At 40.8% G+C, this 24,908-nt stretch overlaps 1 protein-coding gene across 1 annotated transcript; it reads right to left on the reverse strand.

The window, feature by feature from the left end:
* Positions 1 to 2,953: 2,953 nt before the first annotated feature.
* LOC134388085 (zinc finger protein 558) lies at positions 2,954 to 19,695 on the reverse strand. The gene is made up of 9 exons (XM_063110853.1): positions 19,614 to 19,695; positions 18,745 to 18,830; positions 14,116 to 14,457; positions 12,963 to 13,088; positions 12,051 to 12,139; positions 11,103 to 11,229; positions 6,174 to 6,269; positions 5,635 to 5,717; positions 2,954 to 5,170 (listed from the first exon to the last, which is right to left on the reverse strand). Exons 4-9 carry the CDS (start codon positions 12,991 to 12,993, stop codon positions 4,388 to 4,390), a joined length of 1,209 nt encoding a protein of 402 aa, XP_062966923.1. The 5' UTR covers positions 12,994 to 13,088; positions 14,116 to 14,457; positions 18,745 to 18,830; positions 19,614 to 19,695; the 3' UTR covers positions 2,954 to 4,387.
* Positions 19,696 to 24,908: the final 5,213 nt, after the last annotated feature.

Consider the following 24,908-nt stretch of genomic DNA (forward strand, 5'->3'; position numbering starts at 1 on the left):
TTCAAAATGCTCCAAAATCTGAAATTTTTTGAGCACCAACCTGATGCTCAACCAGTGTGTATAATGCAAATATTCCAAAATCTTCAAGAATCCAAAATCTGTAATGGTCCCAAGCACTTCGTATAAGGGATACTCTACCTGTATGAAGAACACTGGTGGTGGCAACTGTTTTAGGCTTCAGGTAGGAGAATCAAAGCTTTGATAGCACCCCAGGTCATTACAGAAGCCGATGGAATTCCTGGGTAGGGATATAAACTTTCTACCCAGGTGATTGACAAGAGTAGATTTCAAGAAGCAAAAGGGGTAGCCAGTATGGGGTAGTTTCCATTTGCCTCAATGGATTCACCTCCTCTCCCCTGCTGCACGTAGGAATATTAGTCAACATGAACAACATCAATGGCTTTCCTTGCCTTACGGTTTTTGGGTGGGTTTGGCCAATGGGGAGCCCAGGCATGAGATGAGAAGGATGGAGAGTGGAGTCTGACCTTGATTATTTCTTGCAGAAGAGTCTGGGCCTGGATGCTGCCCATGACCTCCTCTCAGCTCTGCAACCCTCTCATCTTCAGATTTTGGGCGTTATCCCCTCCCTTTGCACCCTCAGGCTTAGGGGTGTTAATAGAGCTCTGCTCTTCCTAGGTATTGGCTAGTGCACTGCCTTTTTTGTTTTTCCTGCATCCTGTCCACAATTCTATGAATAGACCCTTGATGAAAACTCTATTTGAATTGTCCTCATCTGAGGGTGTCAACTGCTTCCTGCTGTGACTCTGATTGACGTCACTTTGAGAGAATAAGGAAAAGACCCATATAACCCAACAAAATCAGGATCCACCGCATCTCTGACAACATCACTGTCCACTGCTAACTCATCACCCCTACTTGTTCTACTCATCATACTTGCCTTTTTGTTGTGGGCCTTCCCATGCCAAGACTGCTCTTGCTGCACAAATTCATAAGACTCGCTGTCCCAACTCACTGAGGTCTCTGCTCAAATGGCCCTTACTAAGAGGTTTTTTCTTCCTAGCCTGTATAAAATTACAAGTCCCTAATCCCCCTTAACTCTCTTAAAATGCTTTAGTTTTCAATATAACACATACATGATATTTTCTTGATTTTTCTGAAATCTTCCCCTCCATTAGGATGAAGTGCTTCAGTGGTAAAGCTCTGCCTGGCACACAGAACATACTCAATAAGTAGGTATAGTGGATTGAATTATGTCCCCCCCAAACACCCTGAAGCTTGAATTGTGTCCCCCAAGTTTTATGTATTAGAAACTTAGCCTCCACCATGACTATTAAGAGGCTGGGAAATCCTATTATGGTGATTGAAAGGTGGAGCCCTGAAGAGGTGATTGGACTGTAGGACCATGCAGTAGTGAATGGATTAAAAATGGTGGTCGGGGGCATGGTTCTGAGGGCTTTAAAAGAAGAGGAGAGTCTGCCTTTTGCTCTCTCTGTTTCCATCACCTTCCAATATAAGACCCCTGGGTCACTGTCACCAACACCACATGGACTTTGGACTTCTCAACCTCAGAAACTGTAAGCAATAAATTTCATTTTCTTTATAAATCACCCAGTTCAGTGTACTTTGTTATAAGCAACAAAAATGGACTAGTATAATAGGCTATGGTTAACAGTACAAACTGTCTGGGTTTAAATCTGGGCTTAACCATTTACTAGCCAGCAAACTCAGGCAAACAACTTAAGTGTACCATACCAGTTTTCTCATCTGTAAAATTAGGATAATAATAGTATGTACTTATGATGAGTACTCAATTAATTCACACTCATAAGGCATTTAGAAAAGTGCCTGTTTTATGGAAAAGGCTATATAAATGTTTGACCACTTACTAATTAATGCATTATAATAGTCTGCTATGTAAAAATACGGTTCCTACATAAAAAAGGAACAATTCACATGAAAATACCTAATCCTGTATGTACAGTTACATCAAAATATATAAATAAAAAAATGACAGAATTACACAAAAAGAATACATTAACCCATAATCATAATGGAAGACCTTACTACACTTCTATCACTAAATAAGTCTAGAAGAAAAACAATCTGAACATACGTACTATATTTGAAAATACAATTAGGTTGTGTTAATGTGTATACACCCTATATCCAAATATCAGAGAATATAGATTGTTTTCAAAGAAACATGAAATAACTGCATTCAGCTGGGTTAACAGAACTACCACCTCAAAAACAAATAACAGGTTACTTTGGCTTTGACCAGTTAAGGTTTATTTTTAATCATGTAAGTTGACTGTAAGAACAAGCATTGCAGAGATGATGCAGCCAATCGGAGGCTTTTGGGAGGCTGGGGGGTGGGGCAAATCACTTTGATTTTTTGCTACACTATAGTTTTTGTCATCATGGTAAAAAAAAAAAGCAGCTTTCCAAACTCTGGACCTTGAGGCCACTTTCCAAAGGAAAGAATGGGTAAGATGAATAAAGAATAGGCGAGAACAAGACAGATGGTACCCCTTCCAGTGACTTCTATCTACTTTTCACGGCCAGCTGAGTTGGACAAAGCCTGTCTGGGCTTTGGGAAGGACTGGCACATTGAGTATTTTCAATACTGCTCATAGACAACTTCAACAACAAAAATTTTTTTTTCTTTAATAAGTAGGAGAATGAACATTGAGAACAAAGCTAACAGTATTTGCCATATTAGGACAGAAAGAGAAAAGAGAATCAATATCATAAAGTTCATGTACTCTGACAAAAATACCACTAAATTACAAAAAAGTGTATTACACATATTGTCTAATTTCCGTTATGATAAACTAAACCACATAGGAGCTATTCAGAAATGCCTTTTTGATTATTTATTTTTGGCAGCTGGCCGGTACAGGGATCAAACCCTTGGAAATACCTTTTTGAGCAGGCAACATATTGATGCTTTTAAAAGAGCAAATTATAATAAATATATTAAAGACTATGAAACGTTAACATTTATTTTAGGGAATAGGTATAGACATAAATGTTTATATCAAAACAGAAAGATGTAAAACTAATGAGCTAGTGGCCCGATATACAGATGAGACACTGAGAAAGGTAATCTCAAATGTAATAAACCCCACACCCATAACGTTTATATTTTTTGTTCCTGGTATAAATTTCGTTGTGGCCACTCGGTGATGAGCTGAGATTGAGGCATCCCAACATTGATTACATTCCTAGGGTATTCCTCCAGTATGTGTTCTCACAACAAAAAGAGGAATCACTGAACAAATTTCCAAAATTAGTAACCTTGTAGGTTTTGCATCTAGGGAGAATTTTCATATTCTTTCTACCAGAGAGGCATCATTGAAGACTTTCTCTCATTCTTTATATTCACAAGATTCCTAATGAATGTAGAAGAATGGGAAGGCTCTGCAATACTGAGACAACATTTAAGGGTTTCCCATAGTTACTATAGTTAGAGAACCTCACTATTTTTGCTCAGTAATATGTGAACACTTTGTGCTGTTGGGTTTACCACATTTCTTACATGAGAGTTCCTCTGTTGTATTATTTCCCATGTGTGTCTTAAAGGCTGAATGTCCCTGAGGCTTTTACATTCTGATGACCTCCACAGAGTTTCTGCGTTAGAGTGAACTGTCACATGACCCCAGAGAGATATCACTGAAGGCTTTCCTATCACTATACCATTCCTCAGGTTTTCCCAGTACATATTTTGGGCACAACAGAGTTCTCTCCAGAGTGAATTAAGGAGAGAGTTATTGAATTGTATTTCATGTTCATTAAATTAAAAGGATGAGGGTGTGCTGAAGGCTTTTCTTCATTAAGTTTTCCAGATGATTCCCAGTGATCTGTCTCCTGGTATTCATACCTTGTGTAGTCTTCTCCCATACTGTATCAGGATTAGTCTGTGTGACTAAAACAATAGTGAAGAAATAAAAATATGTCCTTCTGAGGCTAGGTCATAAGACACTGTGGCTTCTGCATTGGTGCTCTCTTGGATCACCTGCTTTGGTGGGTGGGTCGGGGGGACTTGCTGCCATATTGTAAAGAAACTCAGCCCTGTGGAGAGGCCTAAATGGTGGGAAACTGAAGATCCTCTGCCAATAACCAGCATTAACTTTCCAGGAATGTGAATGAGTCATCCTGAAAGTGGACCCTCCATCAGTAAAGACTTTAGAGGACTGCAGCTCTGGCTGACACCTTGACTGCAACCTAATGAGAGATCCTGAGACAGAACTACAGAGCTAAGCCATTTCTGGAAATTATAATAAATGTTTGTTGTATGAAGCCACGTTTTGGGGAGTAATTTGTTAGGCAGCAACAGATAATTTATACATCCAGTGTGAGTTCTCGCATGTTGTCTTACAGACGAGATCAATGAGCACTTTCCCACAGAAATTCCCACAGACACTCATATCCACCTATTATGTATTCTCTTGTGCACAGAAAGGTAAGAGTTACTAGTAAAAGATTTTCCACAATGATTACACTCGTAGGGCTTTTCTCCAGTGTGAGTTCTTAAGTGTTTCTTAACAGCTGAGAGATTATTAAAGGCTTTCCCACAGTCACTGCATTCATAGGGTTTCTCTCCTGTATGTATCCTCTTGTGCACAGTAAGAGAAAAACTACTGCTGAAGGATTTTCCACACTCATTACATTCATACGGTTTTTCTCCAGTATGAGTTCTCATGTGCTGTGTCAGATATGAGCTCTTCCTGAAGGTTTTCCCACAGTCATGGCATTCATAAGGTTTCTCTCCTGTATGAATGGTATTGTGTCCAGTAAGGGAGGACCTTGTGCTGAAAGCCTTTCCACACTGATTACATTCATGGTGATTCTCCCTCGTATGAATTCTCTTGTGGCTTTTGAGATTACAACTAGTGCGAAAGACATGGAAACACTGGTTACATTCATAAGGTTTTTCTCCAGTGTGAATTCTCACGTGTAGTCTAAGAGATGAGGGATCACTAAATGCTTTCCCACAGTGATTGCACTCATAGGGTTTCTCCCCATTATGGATTCTCTTATGAATAGTAAGGTAAGATCTACTGCTGAAGAATTTTCCACATTGATTGCAGTAATAGGGTTTTTCTCCAGTGTGAATTCTTTTGTGCTGAGTAAGGTTAGATTTCGTGCTGAAGACTTTAAAACACTGATTACATTCATTGAGTTTCACTCCACGATGACTTCTTTCCTGTCGATTAAGAGATTAATGACATCTATAATGTATAATATTTTTAACATTTAATACTGTCATATGAATTCTCTACCCCAGGAATTGTTACATTCCTATAAATGATGTTTTGGCTACTTTCAACGCTTACATATGGCTTCTGCCCAGTTTAAATTCCCAGATGTTAAACAACAGATGCTTTTCTGTAGGCCTCATCATCTTCACAAAACATTTTCTGATAAATTTAAGACCAATTTATGTTTCAAATAGTCACATTTAAGGAAATATTAACTTGTGAAAACTCTCAGTGAAGAAACAAGTTTGGAACTAATACTTTTCTCCAAATTCACAACAGTTTCACAGTATCTCTCCAGGGTCAACACTCCTCAAGTGTAAATGGCACCTTCCTTTAATGACTTTCCTGGTTATTTTGTGTTTTTTCTAACTTATGGCATTCCCCTATTGTGGAAAACCAGAAGTCTTACCACTTTTACAGCTTTAGATTGTTCTTTTCTAAAAACATCCTTCTTCGGCATTAACCATCTGGCTTTAAGTAGAGATTCCAAATCTGAAACAAAAGAAATTTAGGTTGATGGAGAAAAGATATGGCGAAGTGCACACATGGGTAAAAGTAGACTCTCAAGGATTAGGATTTTTGAGGAGGTCTGCAATAAGGAGAACTTGGTCATGGAAGATTTAGATATCAATTAAAAAATTCCAGAATGATTGGGATTGATCAGAAATTGACAAAAGGGATTAGATTTAAAATTTAAAACAGAAAAGAGCTGTGTCTTTGTTTCTTTCCTGAGGCCAAAGGAAAGTATGAGATAATGAACAGAAAGTTAAAGAAAAAAGAAAGTACATAAGGAAGCTTAAAACTAACATTCTTGTCCATCTTTGCCAGAAAAAGGTGCGTTTTACAAAGTTCTCTGATTGACATTAACTAATGTAACATTCCCATCCCCCGAGTCACTAGCCAGAGCTGTTCCTCCAAAGGGCTCATAGCCATCTGGTGCTCACTCACCTGGACAGGGGCCTGGGAGGATTCCTCTCTCCTCTGTCATCATCTTGTCTTCTGGCTCCAACTGGGATATCAGACTGTGTTTATCAACATGACACCCTGTTTATAAAGAAAATACATGTGATGGGGGGGACTGTGCAGGGGACAAGCAGCTCCATGAAACTGAAGTCAACACTTCTGAACGTGGAAAAGTGTGACTATAGGAACAAGGGAATAATTACATCTAGATTCTAATAAATTCTAGCAAATATAGTAACTCTCTCAAGGAACAAAAATGCAGTCATCCTCAACTCAATTTTCAGGGTGACAGGGCACAAATAGTCCCAGAAGCCCATGCCTAAGTTGAAATACACACTTCAGAAGCCCCAAAACTTTTAACCACAAAGAATATAAAGTCAGGTCAAGAAAAAGATATTCAGTTCATAGGGAGAGCATTAGCTCTGTGAGGGTGGGGACCATGTTTTTCTTGTTCACTACTGTATTCTCAACCACCTGCACAGAACTAGAAACACAGAGGTGCTTCGGAAAACTTGTGAGAAATGACAACAGTGAAAATTGTGGAGTAGAAAACTTTTGTGGAGTCTGTTCCTACACACACACACACACACACACACACACACACACACACACACACACACACACACACACACACACACACACACACACACACACACACACACACACACACACACACACACACAAAACAAACTGGCAAAACCCATCAGGATCAATTTTATTGGAACTCTGGAAACATATGAAAAGTTTACAGCAACCACTAGAATGCCTAATGAAGAAGAAATCGAAGCTGAATTTGGGTAAGAGAACTTTATGACATTTTAACTGACCACAGCCCATCCTCTTTCCCCTGCTTTGGCCATGACCTGGAAGACAAGAGCCCACATTCCTAGTAGTGAAGGGAGCAGAACGCACCTTATTCTGTGGTTTTTATTTTTTTCTTTTTTCATCCTGTCGTCGTTTCTTTGGACCTGTCTGGTGACTCCCTGAAGGACTAGCTCAAAGGACTTGCTTTTATTTAACTCCAAAAGCTGTGAGGCCTGAGCTGGCTACCCAGGACACATGCGATGAATACATTTAAAGACATATATTAGTCATTCAATACTGCCTAAGCTAAGAGAAAACAGCAGAAGCAAACAAAACACTAACCAAAAAGCCTGGGAAGAAAAGTGGGGGAAAAGACGTTTGGGGAATGGGGCTTTGAAAAGCTCTCTCATATTCCTAGGAATCTGGAATGCTGCACACAAACCCAAGGCTGGGCACATGCTCATAAAAGACCTGAGAGGGCACTAAACCTCACCTATGGCTGACCTTCAGAATCTGCACAAGCAGGAAGTGGAGGCTAAGGCAGTTATAAATTGCCCAGCTAAGTTTTGAAGGCGTGCCCCTATGTACACAAAGAACCCATCTGAAGAGACAGAGTTTTCTGTGTTTTGATTCAAGGCCTTCAAAGAAATCTCAGACAAATTATTAGATGACCACTAAGCTAAAAGAAATGAGACTTCAGTGACCACACAGGGCAAATACAGACATTACAAAATTAGTTCTGAAACATCACTAAAGATACACACAACACCAACTACAACAAGCAACAACAAAAAACTCCAGAGATGGGGGAAAGTCTGATTCCAGAACTGCTATGTTATATATTCCAAATGTCCAGTTTTCAACAAAATAATTATGAGTAGGGCAAAGAAACAAAAGTATATACCTCATTACAAGAAAAAAGAAATTGGTAGAAACTGTTCCTAAGGAAGCCCAAACATTGGACTTACTAGACAAAAGAAATAAACCAACTATTTAATATTTGTTCAAAGACCTAAAGGCAACCATGTATAAAGAAATGAAGAAAACCATGGGAACAAATTCTCATCAAATAGAAAATATTTTAAAAAAAGATAGAAATTACAAAAAGAAGCCAGATAGAAATTTTGGATTTGAAAAGTACAAAAACTGAAATGAAAAACTGGGAAGAAGGGCTTAACAAAGCAGATTTGGGCAGGCAGAATTAGTAACCATGAACATAGGACAACTGGTACTACCTAGTCTGAAGGGTAGAAAGAGAGGAAAAAAAAGAACAGAGCCCAAAAGACCTGTGGGATGCCATTAAACATACCAACATAAACATAATGGGAGTCACTGACATAGGGAAGAGAGAAAGGAGCAGAAAGAATATTTAAAGCAATAATGGCTAAAAACGTCCCCAGACGTGATAAAAGACACAAATGTAGAAATTCAAGAAGCTCAACAAACCTAAGTAGGATAAACTCAATGAGACAGAGATCCACACTGTAACACCTGTTAATCAAACTGCTGAAAGACAAAGACAGTATCCTAGAAGGAGCAAGAGGGAGATGACTCATGATAAATGCAGGATCCTCTGTAAGGTTACCAGTTAATTTCTCATCAGAAACCATGGAGACCACCAGGCACTGGGATGATATACTCAAAGTGCTGAAAGAAACAGGTCAACCAAGAATTCTATGTCTGAAAAAACTGTCCTTCAAAAATAAGGAAGAAATGAAGATATTCCCATATACAAACACCAAGTGTTTGTCACTAGTACATCTACCTTAAGAAAATGCTAAGGGGAAACCTTGAGACTAAAATGAAAAGACAATGGATAATAACTTGTACACATACAAAGAAATAACACCAGTAAAAGTAAATACAGAGGTAAATATAAAAGTCAATGATAATGTACTTTTGGTTTGTTACCTCTCTTTCTTTTCCTACATGATTTAAACACAAATGCCTAAACCAATAATTACATATCTACGTTAATAGGCACACATGCATAAAGATGTAATTTGTGATAAAAACAACTAAGGGGAGAGACACAGCTACATAGAAGCAAAGTTTCTGTACACCTTTGAAATTAAATTGTTATTAAGTCAAACTAGGTTGCTATAAATTAAAACGTTAACTGTAATCTCCAGGGCAACCACTAAGAAAATAACTAAAAAACATAAAAAAAAAAAAAAAAAAAAAAAAAGAGAGAGAGAGAGAGAAGGGAATCAGAATGGTACAGCAAAGAGACAGTTCCTCATGCATTCTCCTTTTAAAGCCCTCAGAACCATGCCCACAACTGCCATTACACCATCAAATGGATTAATCCATTCACTACGGTAAGGTCTTCACAATCTAATCATCTCTTCAAGGCCCCACTTTTCAATTACCATAATACTACCCAAAGCAATCTACAGAGATAATGCAATCACCATCAAAATTCCAATAGCTTTTTCTTTGTATAAAAGGACATCCTAAAATTCATGGAATTGCAAGGAAGTAGACAAGACAGTGTTTAAAAAGAAAAAAGTAGGAAGACTCACACTTCCTAACATCAAAATTTACCTCAAAGCAATGGTTATCCAGACAGTATGATCCTGGCAGAAGGATAGACATATATGTCCAATGGAGTAGACAGGGACAGACATATATGACCAATGGAATAGAACTGAGAATACATAGACTCTGGTGTCTATGGTCAAATAATTTTCAACAAGGGAAAACCACTTGATGGGGAAAGAATAGTCTCTACTACATAGGTAGGTGCTGGAACACTGGATATACACATTCCTTCTCCATACCATATGCAAAATTAACTCAAAATAGATCAAATACCTAAATGTAAGAGCTAAAGCTAGAAAATTCTTGGAAGAAAACAGGGGAAATCTTCATAACCTTGGTTTTGGCAATGGTTTCCTAGGTATCTTAGGTATGATACCAAGAACACAAGCCAAAAAAAGAAAACCTTGATAAAGTGGACTTCATCAAAATGCAAATTTTTGTGCATCAAAGGACATAATCAAGAAAATGAAAAACAGATAACCAAAGAATGGAGAAATTATTTGTATTTCATACAAGGGTCTAGTATCCAGAATACATAACAAACTTTTATAACAAAACAACAAAAAGAAAAACAACCCAATTAAAAAATGGGTAAAGGACTTGAATAGACATATCTCCAAAGAAGATATACAAGTAGCCAAAAAGTACATAAAAAAGATCCTCAGGAACATTTATTCTATTTTTTGGAATGCCATGTTGCCTGATTCTAGAATCACAATAAAGCCAATTGAGATCTTTAACAACAAAAAAAAGGATGCTCATTGTTATTAGTTGTTATGGAAATGCAAATCAAAACGAGATACCACTTCACATCCACTAAAATGGCTATAATCAAAAAGACAAGTGTTGGTGAAGATGTGGACAGTACTGGAATCCTCATGCATCGGTGGGAATGTAAAATGGTGCAGCTGTTGTGGAAAAAAGTTTGCCAGTTGTAACAAAGCTAAACACAGAAATATCATACGACCTAGCATTACTCTTTGGTATATACACAAGAGAATTAAAATCAGGTGTTTAAACAAAAACTTGTACACAAATATTGATAGCAGTACTATTCAAAATGTCAAGAATTAGAAACAATCCGAATGTTTTTCAACCACCGGATAAACAAAATCTTGTATGTTCACACAATGCAGTACTACTGGTCATAAAAAGGAATGAAACGCTGATACATGCTACAATATAGCTAAACTTTTAAAACATTATGTTACATGAAAGAATTCAGATATAAAAGGTCACATATTTTATGATTCCATTCATGTAAAATGTTCTGAATAGGTAAACTCATACAGACAGAAAGCAGATTAGTGGTTACCAGTGGTAGCAGGTGGGAAATATAAGTATCAACTGCTTTACGGGGATGGGGTTTCTTTTAGGGGTGATAAAAATATTCTGAAATTAGATAGTGTTCATGGTTGCACAACACTCTCAATATACTAAAAGCCACTGAATTATACATTTTAAAACGGTTAAAATGGTGCATTTTACCTCGATAAAACAATGAGAAGCAAAGGAAAGTCTTGTTACTGAGTCATTAAATAGATGCAGGAGTGACATCAGGCTTACCAAGTGAGGCCAGGTTCCTACAGTTCTCCAGCATCACATCCCTGTACAGTGTTCTCTGAGAAGGGTCCAACAATGCCCACTCCTCCTGGGTGAACTCCACAGCCACATCCTCAAAGGTCACCAGGTCCTAAACCATTGCAAACATCACAGCTTAGCGAAGGTTCACCCCCACCAACACGAACAGGAAGAGAGTCAAGGATGACAGATGAGGGACAAGGAGCCCAGAGTACAAGATGTGTGGGCACTGTTCCGAGTGCTTTTCTCACTGGCTTCTGGGCTCAGCTTTCAACTTCCATCTCTAGCCTACTCAGGGCTACTCCTACGGTCCAATGCACCCTAACACACAATGATTTTCTCTTTCCATCAGACTGCAAGCTCCTGCAATCTTATTTCTCTTCATCTGCAAAGTTGAGCACACAGGCCTGGGACATTGTGGAAATCACATGAGTACTTGGTAAATGATGAATGATTTCCTAATGGCCATTATCAATTGCTTGAGTTATAACACAGCCATGTCTTTATTTGGCTTTCCATTGTACTCAGGAACACATGATGTACACATTGACCCTGGAGGGTGCTTTTTCTTTTTTTGAAAAGAAGACTGGTAAGGGGATCTTAACTCTTGACTTGGTGTTGTCAGCACCACGCTCTCCCAAGTGAGCTAACTGGCCATCCCTATATAGGGTTCAGAACCCATGGCCTTGGTGTTATCAACACTACACTTTCGGAAGCAAGCCACGGGCCGGCTCCTAGAGGATGCTTTAAACATGAAGTAAACATTGACATTCACTGACATTTTCTAGGCAGCATTCACCCTCCATCAGATGCCCAGAGATCCTGGGATGCTCGAGGACCTTGCTTGGCTGTGAGGCTCCAGGCCACTGAAAGGTCACAGTCCAACTCCTGGTCAAAGGAGTAATAACGTGGACAAAGGAATATTTGATTTACCTGTAACCAGCCTGTCAGGAGCTCATCAACCAGCCCTTCCTCCTCTGTGCGTCCTTTCTGCTGAGACATCGGGTACAAGGAGGACCGAGCTGGAGAAGAAGAAACAGGTCACAGAGATCCAGGCTTGACCTGTGTTCTGACACTTGTAGATCTGGAGGCTTCCCCTTACCTGTGATGGACCACATCCCAGCACACCCACACGAAAACCCCCAGCCCCCACAGCTTTCTTAAGAAACTGGAGCAGAAAACAAGGCTCAAGAGTCTGGTTGCACTTGAGGAACGGATTATTCCCATATCACAGATGAGAAAACTGAGGTTCTTAGAGCATCACTGTGTTCATTATGTTTACAGAAAAAAAAGTATACAGCAGTCCCCCCTTATCCATGGTTTTGCTTTCTGCAGTTTTGTGGTCTGAAAATATTAAGACATTTTGAGTGAGAGTGAGCAAGCATGCATATTTACATAACTTTTCTTACAGTATATCATCATTATTCTGTTTTATTAGCAGTTATTATTATTAATCTCTTTCTGTGCCTAATTTTAAATTAAACTTTATCATAGGTATGTACACATAAGAAAAAAACATAGTGCATATAAAGTTCATTACTTATCCATGGTTTCAGGCATGCACTGGGAGTCTTGGAAAGTATCCCCCACAATAAGGGGGGACCACTATAATTCAAAAGCTCCCACACATTCACCACACAGGTGACATATCCGTAGATGGCTGAATACCTAAGTCCTAAGTTCTAGACACCAGTGACCTCTGGGCTCCTGGGGCGCCACCCTGCATCACCTGCTCTGCCCAACCCTCCCCCACAGCTGCTTGGCCCCCTCCTCTCCCGTACCCACTCTGTGGGTTGGGGGCCTTTAAAGCCTGGACTCTGAGGGCTGCAGGACCCAACGACTCACCACAAGATGGGCGCAGGACAATGGTCGCCATCCTGTGACTCTGACAGCAAAGGTTCCTGAACACCAGGAAGTGGGAGAAGCAGGAAGCTCCTCCTCTTATTCCCGAAGGACACTCAGGTCAGCACTCTGGAATAAAAGGGAAAATAAGTCTTCCCAGCCCCACTCCCTCCCTGGGCTGCTGAGAACAGGTCCTCTCAGCCTGTCCCTCAGGTCCTCCTTCAAAATGCAAGTTCTGTTTTCCATACTGGGCTTTTATTCTGCTTAGCAGGTGATGAATTCAGGGCTATATGATGATAAAACTTGTCTTCCTCTGTCCCCAGTGGTATGACCAATACCACTTGTCCACTCACTTGGAAAACCTTGGTTTCATGAGTTTCATGGTACATTCTTCCCATCCAAATTGTCACAAATGTTCCCGGCTACAACCCCTCATTCCCTAGAGACTTTGGCACCGACTCCCATTATTCCTTCAGCCTCCGCTCCCACCTCACATGGATGCCATCAGAGCTCCTCACCTGCAGAGCCCTCTGCACCCACCCCCTCTTGGCCACACATTCCCATGGGCCCCACCTGGCCTTTGTCATCCATGGCTCTGTTCCACCATCAGGGACAACAGATCAGAAACCTCTCTCTCTGAACCCAACCTCCCTTCTCAACTTCTACTGTGTTCACTCATCTTCTTCTCTCACCATGTGTGTCTACCGACCACACAAATGCCTCTGTCCACCACACTCCTGCTGTCTTGCTCTTTATCAGCCACCTCCTCTCCCCACTTCATACTTACCTGGCTTGGATTTCACTGTCCCTTATTTCAACACATGTCCCTATTCCTACTCCCAGCTTTACACCAGCCCAGCAGAACTCCAGCCAGGCATGATTCCAATCCTCTGCCTGCTTCCTGGCAACATCTAGGCACACCAGCCTGCACAATGGCTGTGATACTGTCACTTCTAGAAAAACACAGTCACCAATGTGAAAAGAGTCCCATACCCTGTATGGTAATCCCACAGGTCAACGTGGCTTCCCACTCATCAAACCTTCTCTAATCACTTAAAAATCTCACGCGCCCTCACCTTTTCCCTCTGTGATAACCTACTTCCAAAATAGCCCTCAATGATCCATACCCTTGTGCATACCCTGAATTAGGACTCACCTGTGCAACCAGCAGAATATTGCAGAGGTGGCAGAGTGAGTGACTTCCAAGGCTGGGTCCTAGAAGACATGCAGCTTCTGCCTTGGTCTTCTGGGTGCTTGTTCTAGGGGAAGCCAATTGCCATGTTGTGTAGATGCACCAGCAGCCCCATGGAGAGGCCTACATGGAGAGGAACTGAGGCCTCCTGCCAATAGCCAGCAGCTACTTGCTAGACACAGGCACAAACTCCTTAGAAGTGAATCCTTGAGTACTAGGAGAGACTTCAGATGATGCAGTCCCACTTCACAGGCAACCTCCAGGAAGGCCTGAGCCAAACCTTCTGGCCAAGCTGCTCCTGAATTCCTGACCCATGAAAAGTGGGAGAGATGATAAATGATTATTGTTGTTTTAAGTGACTACAGGTTGGGATCATTTGTTAGGCAGCAGCTGATAACGAATCATCTCACTTTCTGTAGATGATCCTGCATCCTACTTTTCAAGGTAACAATCACGAGAAGGAATCTACCTTCCTGTCTGGCCACCAAAACTACAATGTACATCCTGCTTTCCTCTTCTTACAGACAAGGAGCTGTCTCCCCTTTCCACAGGGCCCTGCTCAGCAGCTCTGCTGTGTGGTCCATGCCCTGCTTCCAAGGAGCTATACACTCTTAATCTCTCATCTGTCTTTTCCCTTCAAGCTCTCCCACTCTACCGGACTCTTCCCCACACCATTCAACTGTGATCCAGTATCATTACCTATCCTCAGAGCAGTTTTCTTTCCAGTTACTGCACAGTCTCTATCTTTTATACCAGCTGAAGTTTTTTACTCTCTGTCTCCTTTCCTCACACCCCAGTCATTCTTCACGGTTCAATCTGGTTTCCACCACTGCCATTTCAAGGACAATACCCTTGGCAGAATCACTGACGATCTAATTCGCAATAACAAAGATGCAGATTGCAACTACGCTGACACTATTTCTGATCTGTCAGATCAAAAAAGACAGTGGACCACACTCTTTTTTGGCAAGACTGCATGGAAAGGTATTTTCACACACTGCTGGGTATAACTCCTATGGAAGAGGATTTGTCAATGTCAAGCAAAGCTGCAAAAACATTTACTCTTTCCTTAAAAATCCCACTTCTAGGAATATGTCTCAAAGATATACAAATACTAAATGACACTTGTAAGATGAGTCACTGTGGCACTATTTATAACAGCAAAGGATTAAAAATAACACAAATGACCATCAATAGGGGACTAACTGAATAAACTATGGGATATCCACAGAATAAAGAAACATGCAGCCAAAAAACAAACAAACCTGCATCGATATCTAGGTATTATTAGTATTATTATCTCCATAAATTTAAGGAAAAAAATAAATAAATAAAGGTACAAAGCAGTTGTATAGAATGTTTTCTTTCTATAAGAAAGGCCTCCTTTCCCTGGAATTATAGAATAAAATATAACTCCCTAAAACCAGCTTCTTGAGGTTTCTACGTGTGACCTTCCTGCACCCAAAAATTAAAAGCAGTGAAGGCTGCAGGTGGGCAGACGGGGCATTAGAAACAGAGTGATGGTGGGCCATATGAAAAAATAGAGTTGCACGGAGTCTTTGACTCTTCAACCTCTGTGGTAGGCAGATTAATAAATCTGTCTCTGACCCAAAGGTGTTCATATTCTAATCCCCAGCACCCATGAATATGTGACATTACACGGCAAAAGGGAGTTTGCAGATGTGATTAAAGTGAGGACCTTGAGATGGGGAGATTATCGTGGATAATACAGGGTCCTTATAAAAGGGAGGCAGGAGAATTAGGGTCACAGAAGTTAGGTGTGATAAAGAAAGCAGAGGTGAGGGAGGAGTTGTGGGCAGAAATATAAATTTGAAGATGCTGCCCTGCTGGCTTTGAAGCTGGAGGAAGGAGCCACAGGCAAGGAATGCAGGTGGCCTCTAAAAGCTGGAAAAGGCAGAAGACAGATTCTCCTCTAGAGCTTCTAGAAACAACGCAGCTCTGCCAACCGATTTAGGATTTCTGACCTCCAGAACGGCAAGAGAATAAATTGTGCTGTTTTAAGTCACTAAACTTGTGGTAATTCGTTACAGCAGCAATAGGAAACTAGCATCACCTTTCACATCAAACTTTCACTGAGGCCTCTGTGTGAGACCCCAGCACTTCCCTGCCCTCTATGGGTGGAGGATGTCTCCCTTCTTCCCACCAGGGACCCAATTTGCACTTAGGTGTAGTTTTAGTCATTAAGCCATGGAGTGGGAGAAGGGTTGGGATCCAGCCAGTTCACTGTGCCCCCAAGAGGAAAGGAGGCAGAGAAGGTGCCTGAGACATTTTCAGGTCCTGAGTTCCCCTTCAAGATTGTCTGGCAGCTGAAATCTCCTATTAGGGCAGGAGAGCGTCTCTGTTTAGTTTACAGATCCAGTGACTCCTGCCCTGCCCTGGATACGTCAGTACCAGGAGAGGGTCACAGCAGATGGGCCAACAGAACTTTTGGTGATAGACATGTTCTATAATTCTGCTCTGTCCAATATGGTAGATATGTGTGCACTTGAAATGTGGCTAGTGCAACTGAAAAAATTAATTTTTAATTGTGTTTAATTTTCATTGGTTTAACTGAAATAGTTCCATGTGTGGCTAGTGTCTCCCACAGTGGACAGGGCAGCCCTAGTCATACTCAGACCTGACTTCCTTTAGGATGTGGAGGAAAGGCCCTATGAGTGGCAAAGTGAGAGTGTGCACAGGGCTTTGGGTGAGGGGACTGCCTGCAGGTTTGCACAGACAGGAGCTAGGAGTGCAGTAAGCGCACTGCACCACCTGACAAACGCATGCATGAATGAGAGAGCATCATCACACTCTCTCAGTTTTAAACTCCCAGATCTCGTCTTTCGACTTCTTTCCTACTTTGCAATCATCATCCTGGCCTAGGGAACAATCACCTAATTCCTACACTTCTTTCTAACACCATCTACCTTGCCTCTTACAAGACTTCTTTCTGAATCCTGAAGTCCATTTTAACCCAAGTATTTAGACTAAATGCAAATCACATCATCCTCCTGCCCACATCTCTTTGGTGTCTTCCCACTGGCCTTAGAACAGAGTCCAGAGTGACACCTGGTTTGGTTCTGCCTCCCTCTCTGGTCTGGCTTACACCCTTCTCCCCTTGTTTGTCTTGGCTTCAGCCATCCCTGTCTTTCCAGTTCATGGAGCACACCAGGCCCTCTCCTGCTTCAGCTTTCCTTATGCAGTTCCCTGGACATGTAGTGCTCTCTTAAACACAGCCCTGTCCCCTCACTGCAGTCTAGCCCTATGACTAGCTAAATCTGACCCCAACTTCAGCTCTCAAGCTAAATGTCAGTCCTTCCCAAGAGGGCTCCCCTGTTCCCCCAAACTGAATCTTCTTCTGCTAATCTACTGCATCACTCTTGTCATTCATTGTTAAAAATCCATTTTCCCTGCTAGAATGAGAACTCTATGGAGGCAGAACGAGGTCTGTTTTGGTTTTCCAGGGTCCCTGTGAATCTGGTCCAGGGTCTGGCTCATGGAGGTGACCAACTGTCCTTGTTTGGTTAGGACTGTCCTAGTTTGAACACTGAATTCCCTGTGTAGGGGCCAACCTCAGTCCTGAACAGGGATGGTTGGTCACCATAAACTGTACACTCAAAAAATATCTACTGCATGATAAGCAAACATTCCCTCAAGAATGTTATAGAAAGCTATAATGACAAAGGCACAAACACACAATTAAAACCCCACAATTAAATATAAGATTACTTAACATTATTCTCTGTAATATGAATCACCATGCTGTCATTTCAAAGAAGTTTTAAGAAATCAAGTTAATTTCTATTAGGAGACAAAGGGCTGAGGACAATCTTTTTGGAAACTAGTGTCCTATCCTTCAATCTACAACTTGTTGCTTAATATTCCTCCAAATGACTTTTTTTTTTGGCAGCTGGCCGGTACAGGGATCTAAACCCTTGACCTTAGTGTTATAATACTGCGCTCTAACCAACTGATCTAACTGGCCAGCCCCATCCAAATGATTTTAAATTTCATTAAGAAAAAAATCCACTTGCTCAAAACACATTTGGCTGCCGGTCAATTCAATTTTAAATTTGTTACTAATATAAGGAAGCTCAAATCACCTTTTCCCTAGATGTCCCTATTATTTTGAAGCTTTGTGGAAGATGTATAGGTCTTTAAAAGTTAAGTCAAACAGGTCTGAAGAATGTTGCTGAGTAGTCGTGCTAGTATTTAGTGGGAAGACTTGTAATACCAAATATACAAGTAAAATGTTTATATATTTATACTTATATAAAAATCCCGAAATTTTTAATATTATGGCATGTAAGAAAATCTGTATTTGTTTAGTTACACATATTTTTATTTATTTACATTTGTTTGTATGTACTTGCACATAACTGTACTTACTGACTTTTAACACATACATAACTATACACATCTTAGTATTTCTACCCTGAACATAACCCATCAAATGTAATTTTTCTTATGACATCCTCATCCTAGTGACTCGTCGTGTATACGACCTGAGCACAGGAAAAGCTCATTAGCTGTTTTTCTACACAGCAGAACCCTGCTGGACTCCTGTCACTGCTAGTTCCACATTGTACTCACCTGGTCACACAAAACGGATCAGTGAAGACAGGTGGACAGGAGGCTGGTTTCCACACAAATCTGAGCTTGAATAATGCTTTTCTTGCCTGAAATAAACCACGCACACACAAAGATTGTTTTTGAGCCTTTTTATAGTGAATAACACAGTTGTAGCTGTTAGACCACTCCATTCACTTAAAAAAAAAAAAAATTACTGACTTAACGTGTAATGAGGACTCAGCCTATTGGGAATAACTGGATGTACCTGATTCCTATCAAACCATCTGCTCCCCAAGACGGGAGAAAGCAGCTAATGCAGTGTGCATTTGACTTGCTCAACTCATGTGGCTGGAGAGAGATTTTATGGTGACTCCAGACGCTGTAAACTTGTCTTGTCACTTAGAGGCCCTATAAGTGACTCAGTTGAATTTTAAACAACTTATATAGTTTATTCAGAACTTCAGAGATTTTAAGGCCCTACACCAGAGTTTCCCTACCCCGGCACTACTGACAATTCTTTGTTGTGGGGACTGTCCTGTGCAATGTAGGATGTTTAACAGCAAGCAGCGTCCCTGGCCTTCGCCCGCTACATGAGAGTAGCAACCCCACCCACAATTTGTAAGCACCAGAAATGTCTCCAGACACGGCCAAAAGTCCCCTGAGGCGCAGAATCGCAAGGAGAGAGCGATGAGGGGGCTCTCTGAGGAGGCGGCGGCGAAGGTGGGTCCCCACAGGGGAGGAAACAGCAGCTTCGGGCTGACCGGAGCGAACAGCCTGAGACCTCCGGGCAGGAAACGCGGCTCCGGGAGTAATGCCGGGCCCGCGCCTGGGGTAGCCCATGGCCCACATCCCTCCCTAGACTCCGGTCCGAGCCCCCAGCCGTCGCTCACCGAGTCCGGGCCCCTCCCGCGGGGACAAATACGCCGACTCGCGGACACGATGGGACTCGCCCCCTAGCTGGCGACGCGGCTCCTCCTCCAGCACCGCAGCGCGCTTCCGCTTCCGGTCTCGGCCTGGCCGCCAGGCACGTCCGTTTCCGGGCTCGGCCTCGGCCGCCGTACACAGTGGGAAGTTTGGGGGTTCCGGGTTGATGCAACGGGCCCGGTGGGCGGGCGCGCCCCCAGCCTCGGGCCAAGGTGTTTCAATTTATTTAGTGAGAACGAGGTTGGGAGCCCGGCTGAGTCAGCGTGGGGGGCCGGGGTCGGTCCCTGGGGCAGGACAAACAGCAGGACTGTGGGAGGGACCAGACTGTGGGCAGCACCAGGCCTATGGGGCGGGGCCGAGAGTGGGCGGAGAAATAAGTTCCGGGGGCGGGGACGTGGGCGATACCAGGCAAATGGGCGGGGCTGACGGTGAGCGGAGACCAGTTTCAGAGGTGGGGCCGAGTGGGCGGAGATTAGTTTGAGGGTGGGGATGTGGGCGGAGACCAGTTCCAGAGGCGGGGCTGTGGGCGGAGACTAGCTTTGGGGGCGGGGCTGACGGTGAGCGGAGACCAGTTCTGAGGGCGGGGATATGGGTGCGAACAATTTGAGTGTGGGGAGTGGGGTGTGGGATCGGGTGGAAATAGGCCCAGGGTTGGGGTGTGCCTCATATCCCTAGACTGTACAGGTAGCAGGACTTTCAGCAAACTTTGTCAATTCCTTTTCGTTATTCACACTGCCAAACAGAATCAGATTGTATGAGAGTACTTGAAAAAGTTCGCGGAAAAATGGAATTAAAAGATAATATGACTCTTTCTGGGACCTTTTGTTTTCTAATCCGTAAGAGGATCGCAACCCTTGACACGGTGTTGTCAGCACCACGCTCAGCCAGTGAGTGCACCGGCCATCCCTATATAGGATCCGAACCCGCAGCGTGGGTGCTACCAGCGCCAAACTCTCCCGAGTAAGCCACGGGCGGGCCCTTTCCGTGACCTTTGTGAAGACCCCTCGGATATGCACATTACAACTTGCTTTCTCAAGGCGGGAGATAGTGATTGAACCCTACGTTTTAGAGTTTTGTGGAGTGAGGCAAGAGGGGATTAGGTCATAGATTCACATGTAGGAAAACTATAGACAGTGGTACAAAGGCAGTAAAATATTCTCACTACCACCACTGTCTCTCAGTACTTTTGCCCAGAGGTAAACAACATTTTCTCCTCTATCCCTCCTGATATATGTGTGTGTATATTTGTACGTGTATATGTGTATATATGTGTGTATGTTGTAGTCATTCATAGATGCTTAAATGCATAAATAAAAGATGCTTATTGAGCCCCTGCTAAGTCACTGTTTCAGACACTGTGGATATGGAATGAACAAAACAGAAATCGACCTCAGAGAACTTTCATTTTAGTTGTGGAGTAAACAATGAACTTGCATTTTAGTTGTGGGAGAGTGAACAATGAACGTGATAAATAAAATGCATGGCGCGTTAGATATTGATAAGTGCAGAGGAAAAAAAATGAGTGATTTTTGGCTGCCTCCTCTTTTCCCTGAGAAGGCCAAAGCCTTCCAGTTCAAATTTCTCACAGACAGTGAGGCCTCTCCCTTGCCCTGGTTTGCCCTGCCCTTGCCAGACAGACCACCATCCTGATTCTGGGTGGCCCAGGATGATGGAGGTGGGACTGTGGCCGATCTGGGAAGCCGCAATAGCTGTAAAGGCAAATGGCTGGTTATTTTCATAGTACGCAGCTCCTGGCTGTGATCTGCTGTCTTAGGCACCTTCAGAAATCCAAGTGTGCCAGGGATGGAAGTCCAGGAAGATATGCAACTGATTGGAACTGTGTTCTCTTTTCAATTTATATTCCGTTTAGGGAGAATTAGCATCTTCATTCTTTCAGTCCTTGAAAGTGACATAGCCCTCCATTGATGTAATTCCTTAAGCCAGTAGAATTTTAATTCTAATGAAATGTTATATATTTTTGTTAGGATTATTTACAGACATTGTATATATTTAGCTCTCTTTTATTTTGCTTTTTAAAAATTTATTTTGATAAGATTTCAAATTTACGGAAAAGTTTCAAGAATGGTACAATGAATTCCCTTCTATCTGTGACTCGAATTCACTAAAAGTTAACATTTCACCCTGTTTGCTTTATTATTTACTCTGTCTCACTATATGAGCATTACTGTTTTTTGAACTGTTTGAGAGTAAGTTGCAGACATGATGCCCATTTACCCCCAAATACTTCAGGGTGTATTTCTTAATAACGGGATAGTTTCTTTCAGAATCACAATAATTAGCAAAATCAGGAAATTTAACACTATGGTGCTATTATCTAGTACATAATCCATATTCACATTTGCCAGTTGTCACAATAATGACTGCTATGGGTGTTTTTGTTTGTTTGTTTTAAGGTTCCAATCCAGGATCACACCTTGCATTTAGTTGTCCTATCTATTTAGTTTCCTTTAATTCAGACTGTTTCTTATCTTTGAAGAGTGAAGGCTGATTATTTTATTGAATTTTGTAGAATGTCCCTCAAGTTGGTTTGTCTGATTTTTCCTCAGGAGTAGAATCAAGTTATGATTTTTCCCCCAGGAAAGTTGCAGAAATTATGTGTTCTTCTTAGTGCATCATATCTAGAGGAGAATGATGTTGATTTATCCCAATTATTAGTGATGTTAACTGATTACTTCATTAAAGTATTGTCTGCTATGTTTGTCCACTGTAAAGTTACTCTTTTTTCCCTCTGTCATTAATAATTTGTAGGGAGAAACTATGTAATTATCCTGTTCTCACCAAACCCATACCCACTATTTTAAGACCAATTGATGATTCTTGCCTTAATCAGTTATTATAGTAGTCCTCCCTTATCCACGGTTTCATTTTTCATGGTTTCAGTTACATATGCTCAACCATGATCTGAAAATATTATATGGAAAATTCCAGAAGTAATTTATAAGTTTAAAATTTTACACCGTTCTGAGTAGAGTGATGAAATCTTGTGCCTTCTCACACCATCCCATCCATGATGTGAATCATCCCTTTGTCCAGTGTATTAATGCCACAAATTCTAACTGTCTATTAGTCACTTAGTGTTTGTCTCAGTTATCAGATCAACTGTTGCGGTATTGCAGTACTTGTGTTCAAGTAACCCTTATTTTATGTAATAATGGCCCTAAAGTGTAAGAGTAGTGATGCTGGCATATTGTTATAATTGTTCTACTTTATTATTAGTTATTATTGTTAATCTCTTACTGTGCTTAATTTATATATTAAACTTTATCATAGGTATGTGTGTATAGGAAAAAACATAGCATATGTAGGGTTTGGTACTACCTGCAGTTTCAGCATCTGCTGGGAGTTTTGGAACCAATCCTCTGGTAGATAAGGGGGGACTATTGTATTTAATAGCATGTTGTCCATTAATACAAATAATTTTACTTCCTTTTCAGTTTGGATGCCTTTTTCTTTTCTTGCCTAATTGTTTTGGATGGAACTCTAGTAGCTTTCTTTTGATGTCTTTGGCTGGCTCTGACACCAGGGTAATTCTGAGTTAGGGAGTATTGTGTCTTCTATTTTTTGGAAGAGTTTGAGAATGATTGGTGTTAATTCTTCTTTAAACCTTTGGTATAATCAGCAAGTGAAGCCACATGATCCTGGGCCTTTCTTTGTTGGAAGTTTTCTGACTACTGGTTCAATCCCAGTACTTGTTATAGATCTGTTCATATTTTCTATTTCTTCTGGAGTCAATTTTGGTAGTTGTATGTTTCCATTAATTTGTCTATTTCATCTAGTTTGTCTAATTTATTGGCATACATTGTTTTTATTATTCTCTTATAATCCTTTTTATATCAACATATTCATTATCATTCCTGTGTTTAGTAAATTGTGTCTTTTTTTTCCCCCTCTTGGTCTAGCTAAAAGCTCATCAATTTTATTGATCTTTTCAAGGAACCAAGTTTTGGTTTTGTTGATTGTCTTTATTGTTTTTCTATTGTGTATTTTGTTTATTTCCACATATATGAGTATGTTTTAATTGTCATATCTTCCTGATGGATTGAATTTGTTGTCATTATATCATGTTCTTTCTCTCATGTAACAATTTTTGTTTTAATGCTTATTTCATCTGATATTTGCAGCTCTCCTTTGGTTACTGTTTTCATGCAACATCATTTTCTATGCTTTCCCTTTCAAACTATTTGTCCTTTTGGGTACAAAGTGGGCTCTGGTAGACAGCCCATAGATGGATCACGTTTTCCTATCCATTGTACAATCTCTGACTTTTGACTGGAGGTTTAATACTTTCATATTTCATATAATTTCTTATAAGGAAGGACTTACTTCTGCTATTTTTTTGTGTGTTGTATGTATGTCATATATTTTTTCTTCCTCAGTTCCTCTATTCCTGCCATTTTGTGTGTTTGTGTTCAATGGATATCTTCTAGTATACCATTTTGATTTTCTTTTATTTTGTTTACCATTTTTTGGTAGGTATTTCCTTAGTGGTTACCCTGGGGATTATAGTTAACATCTTTTTAGTAATCTAGTTAGAATTAATACCAACTTATTTTCAATAATATACAAAAACTTTACTACTATATAGCTCCATCTTCCCCTTTATATTATTATTGTCACGAATTACATCTTCATACATTGTATACTTATTAACTAAGACTTATAATTGTTTTATGCATGTTTTTAAAAAATTACATAGGAAAAATAGGAGAGTCACAAACCAAGAATTTATTAATATTGACTTTTATATTTACATATGTAATTACCTTTGCTGGAGTTCTTTATTTCTTCTTGTGGATTTGAGTTATTGTCTAGTGTCCTTTCATTTCAGCTGGAAGGACTCCCTTTAACATTTCCTGTTAGGCACGTCTACTAGTGACAAATTCAGCCAAGTTTATTTGAGACTGTCATAGTTTTGCTGGGCTGAGAATTATTAGTCTACAGCTCCTCTTCCCCCACCCCCCAGCAATTTGAATATGTTATTTCACTGCCTCTGGCCTCCATGATTTCTCATGAGAAATAGGCTGACAATCTTATTGAGAATACCCATTTCATTATGAGTCACTTCGCTTTTGCTTCTTTTAAGACTCTTTTTTGTTTTTGTCCTTCAACAATTTGATTATAATATGTCTTAGTGTGGATCTCTTTGAGTTTATCCTACTTGGAGTTTGTTGAGATTCTTGGATTTATAGATTCATGTCTTTCATCAAATGTGGGACGTTTTCAGCCATTATTTCTTCAAA

Source organism: Cynocephalus volans, chromosome 10 (genome assembly GCF_027409185.1).
Source record: "Cynocephalus volans isolate mCynVol1 chromosome 10, mCynVol1.pri, whole genome shotgun sequence".
Taxonomy (NCBI): domain Eukaryota; kingdom Metazoa; phylum Chordata; class Mammalia; order Dermoptera; family Cynocephalidae; genus Cynocephalus; species Cynocephalus volans.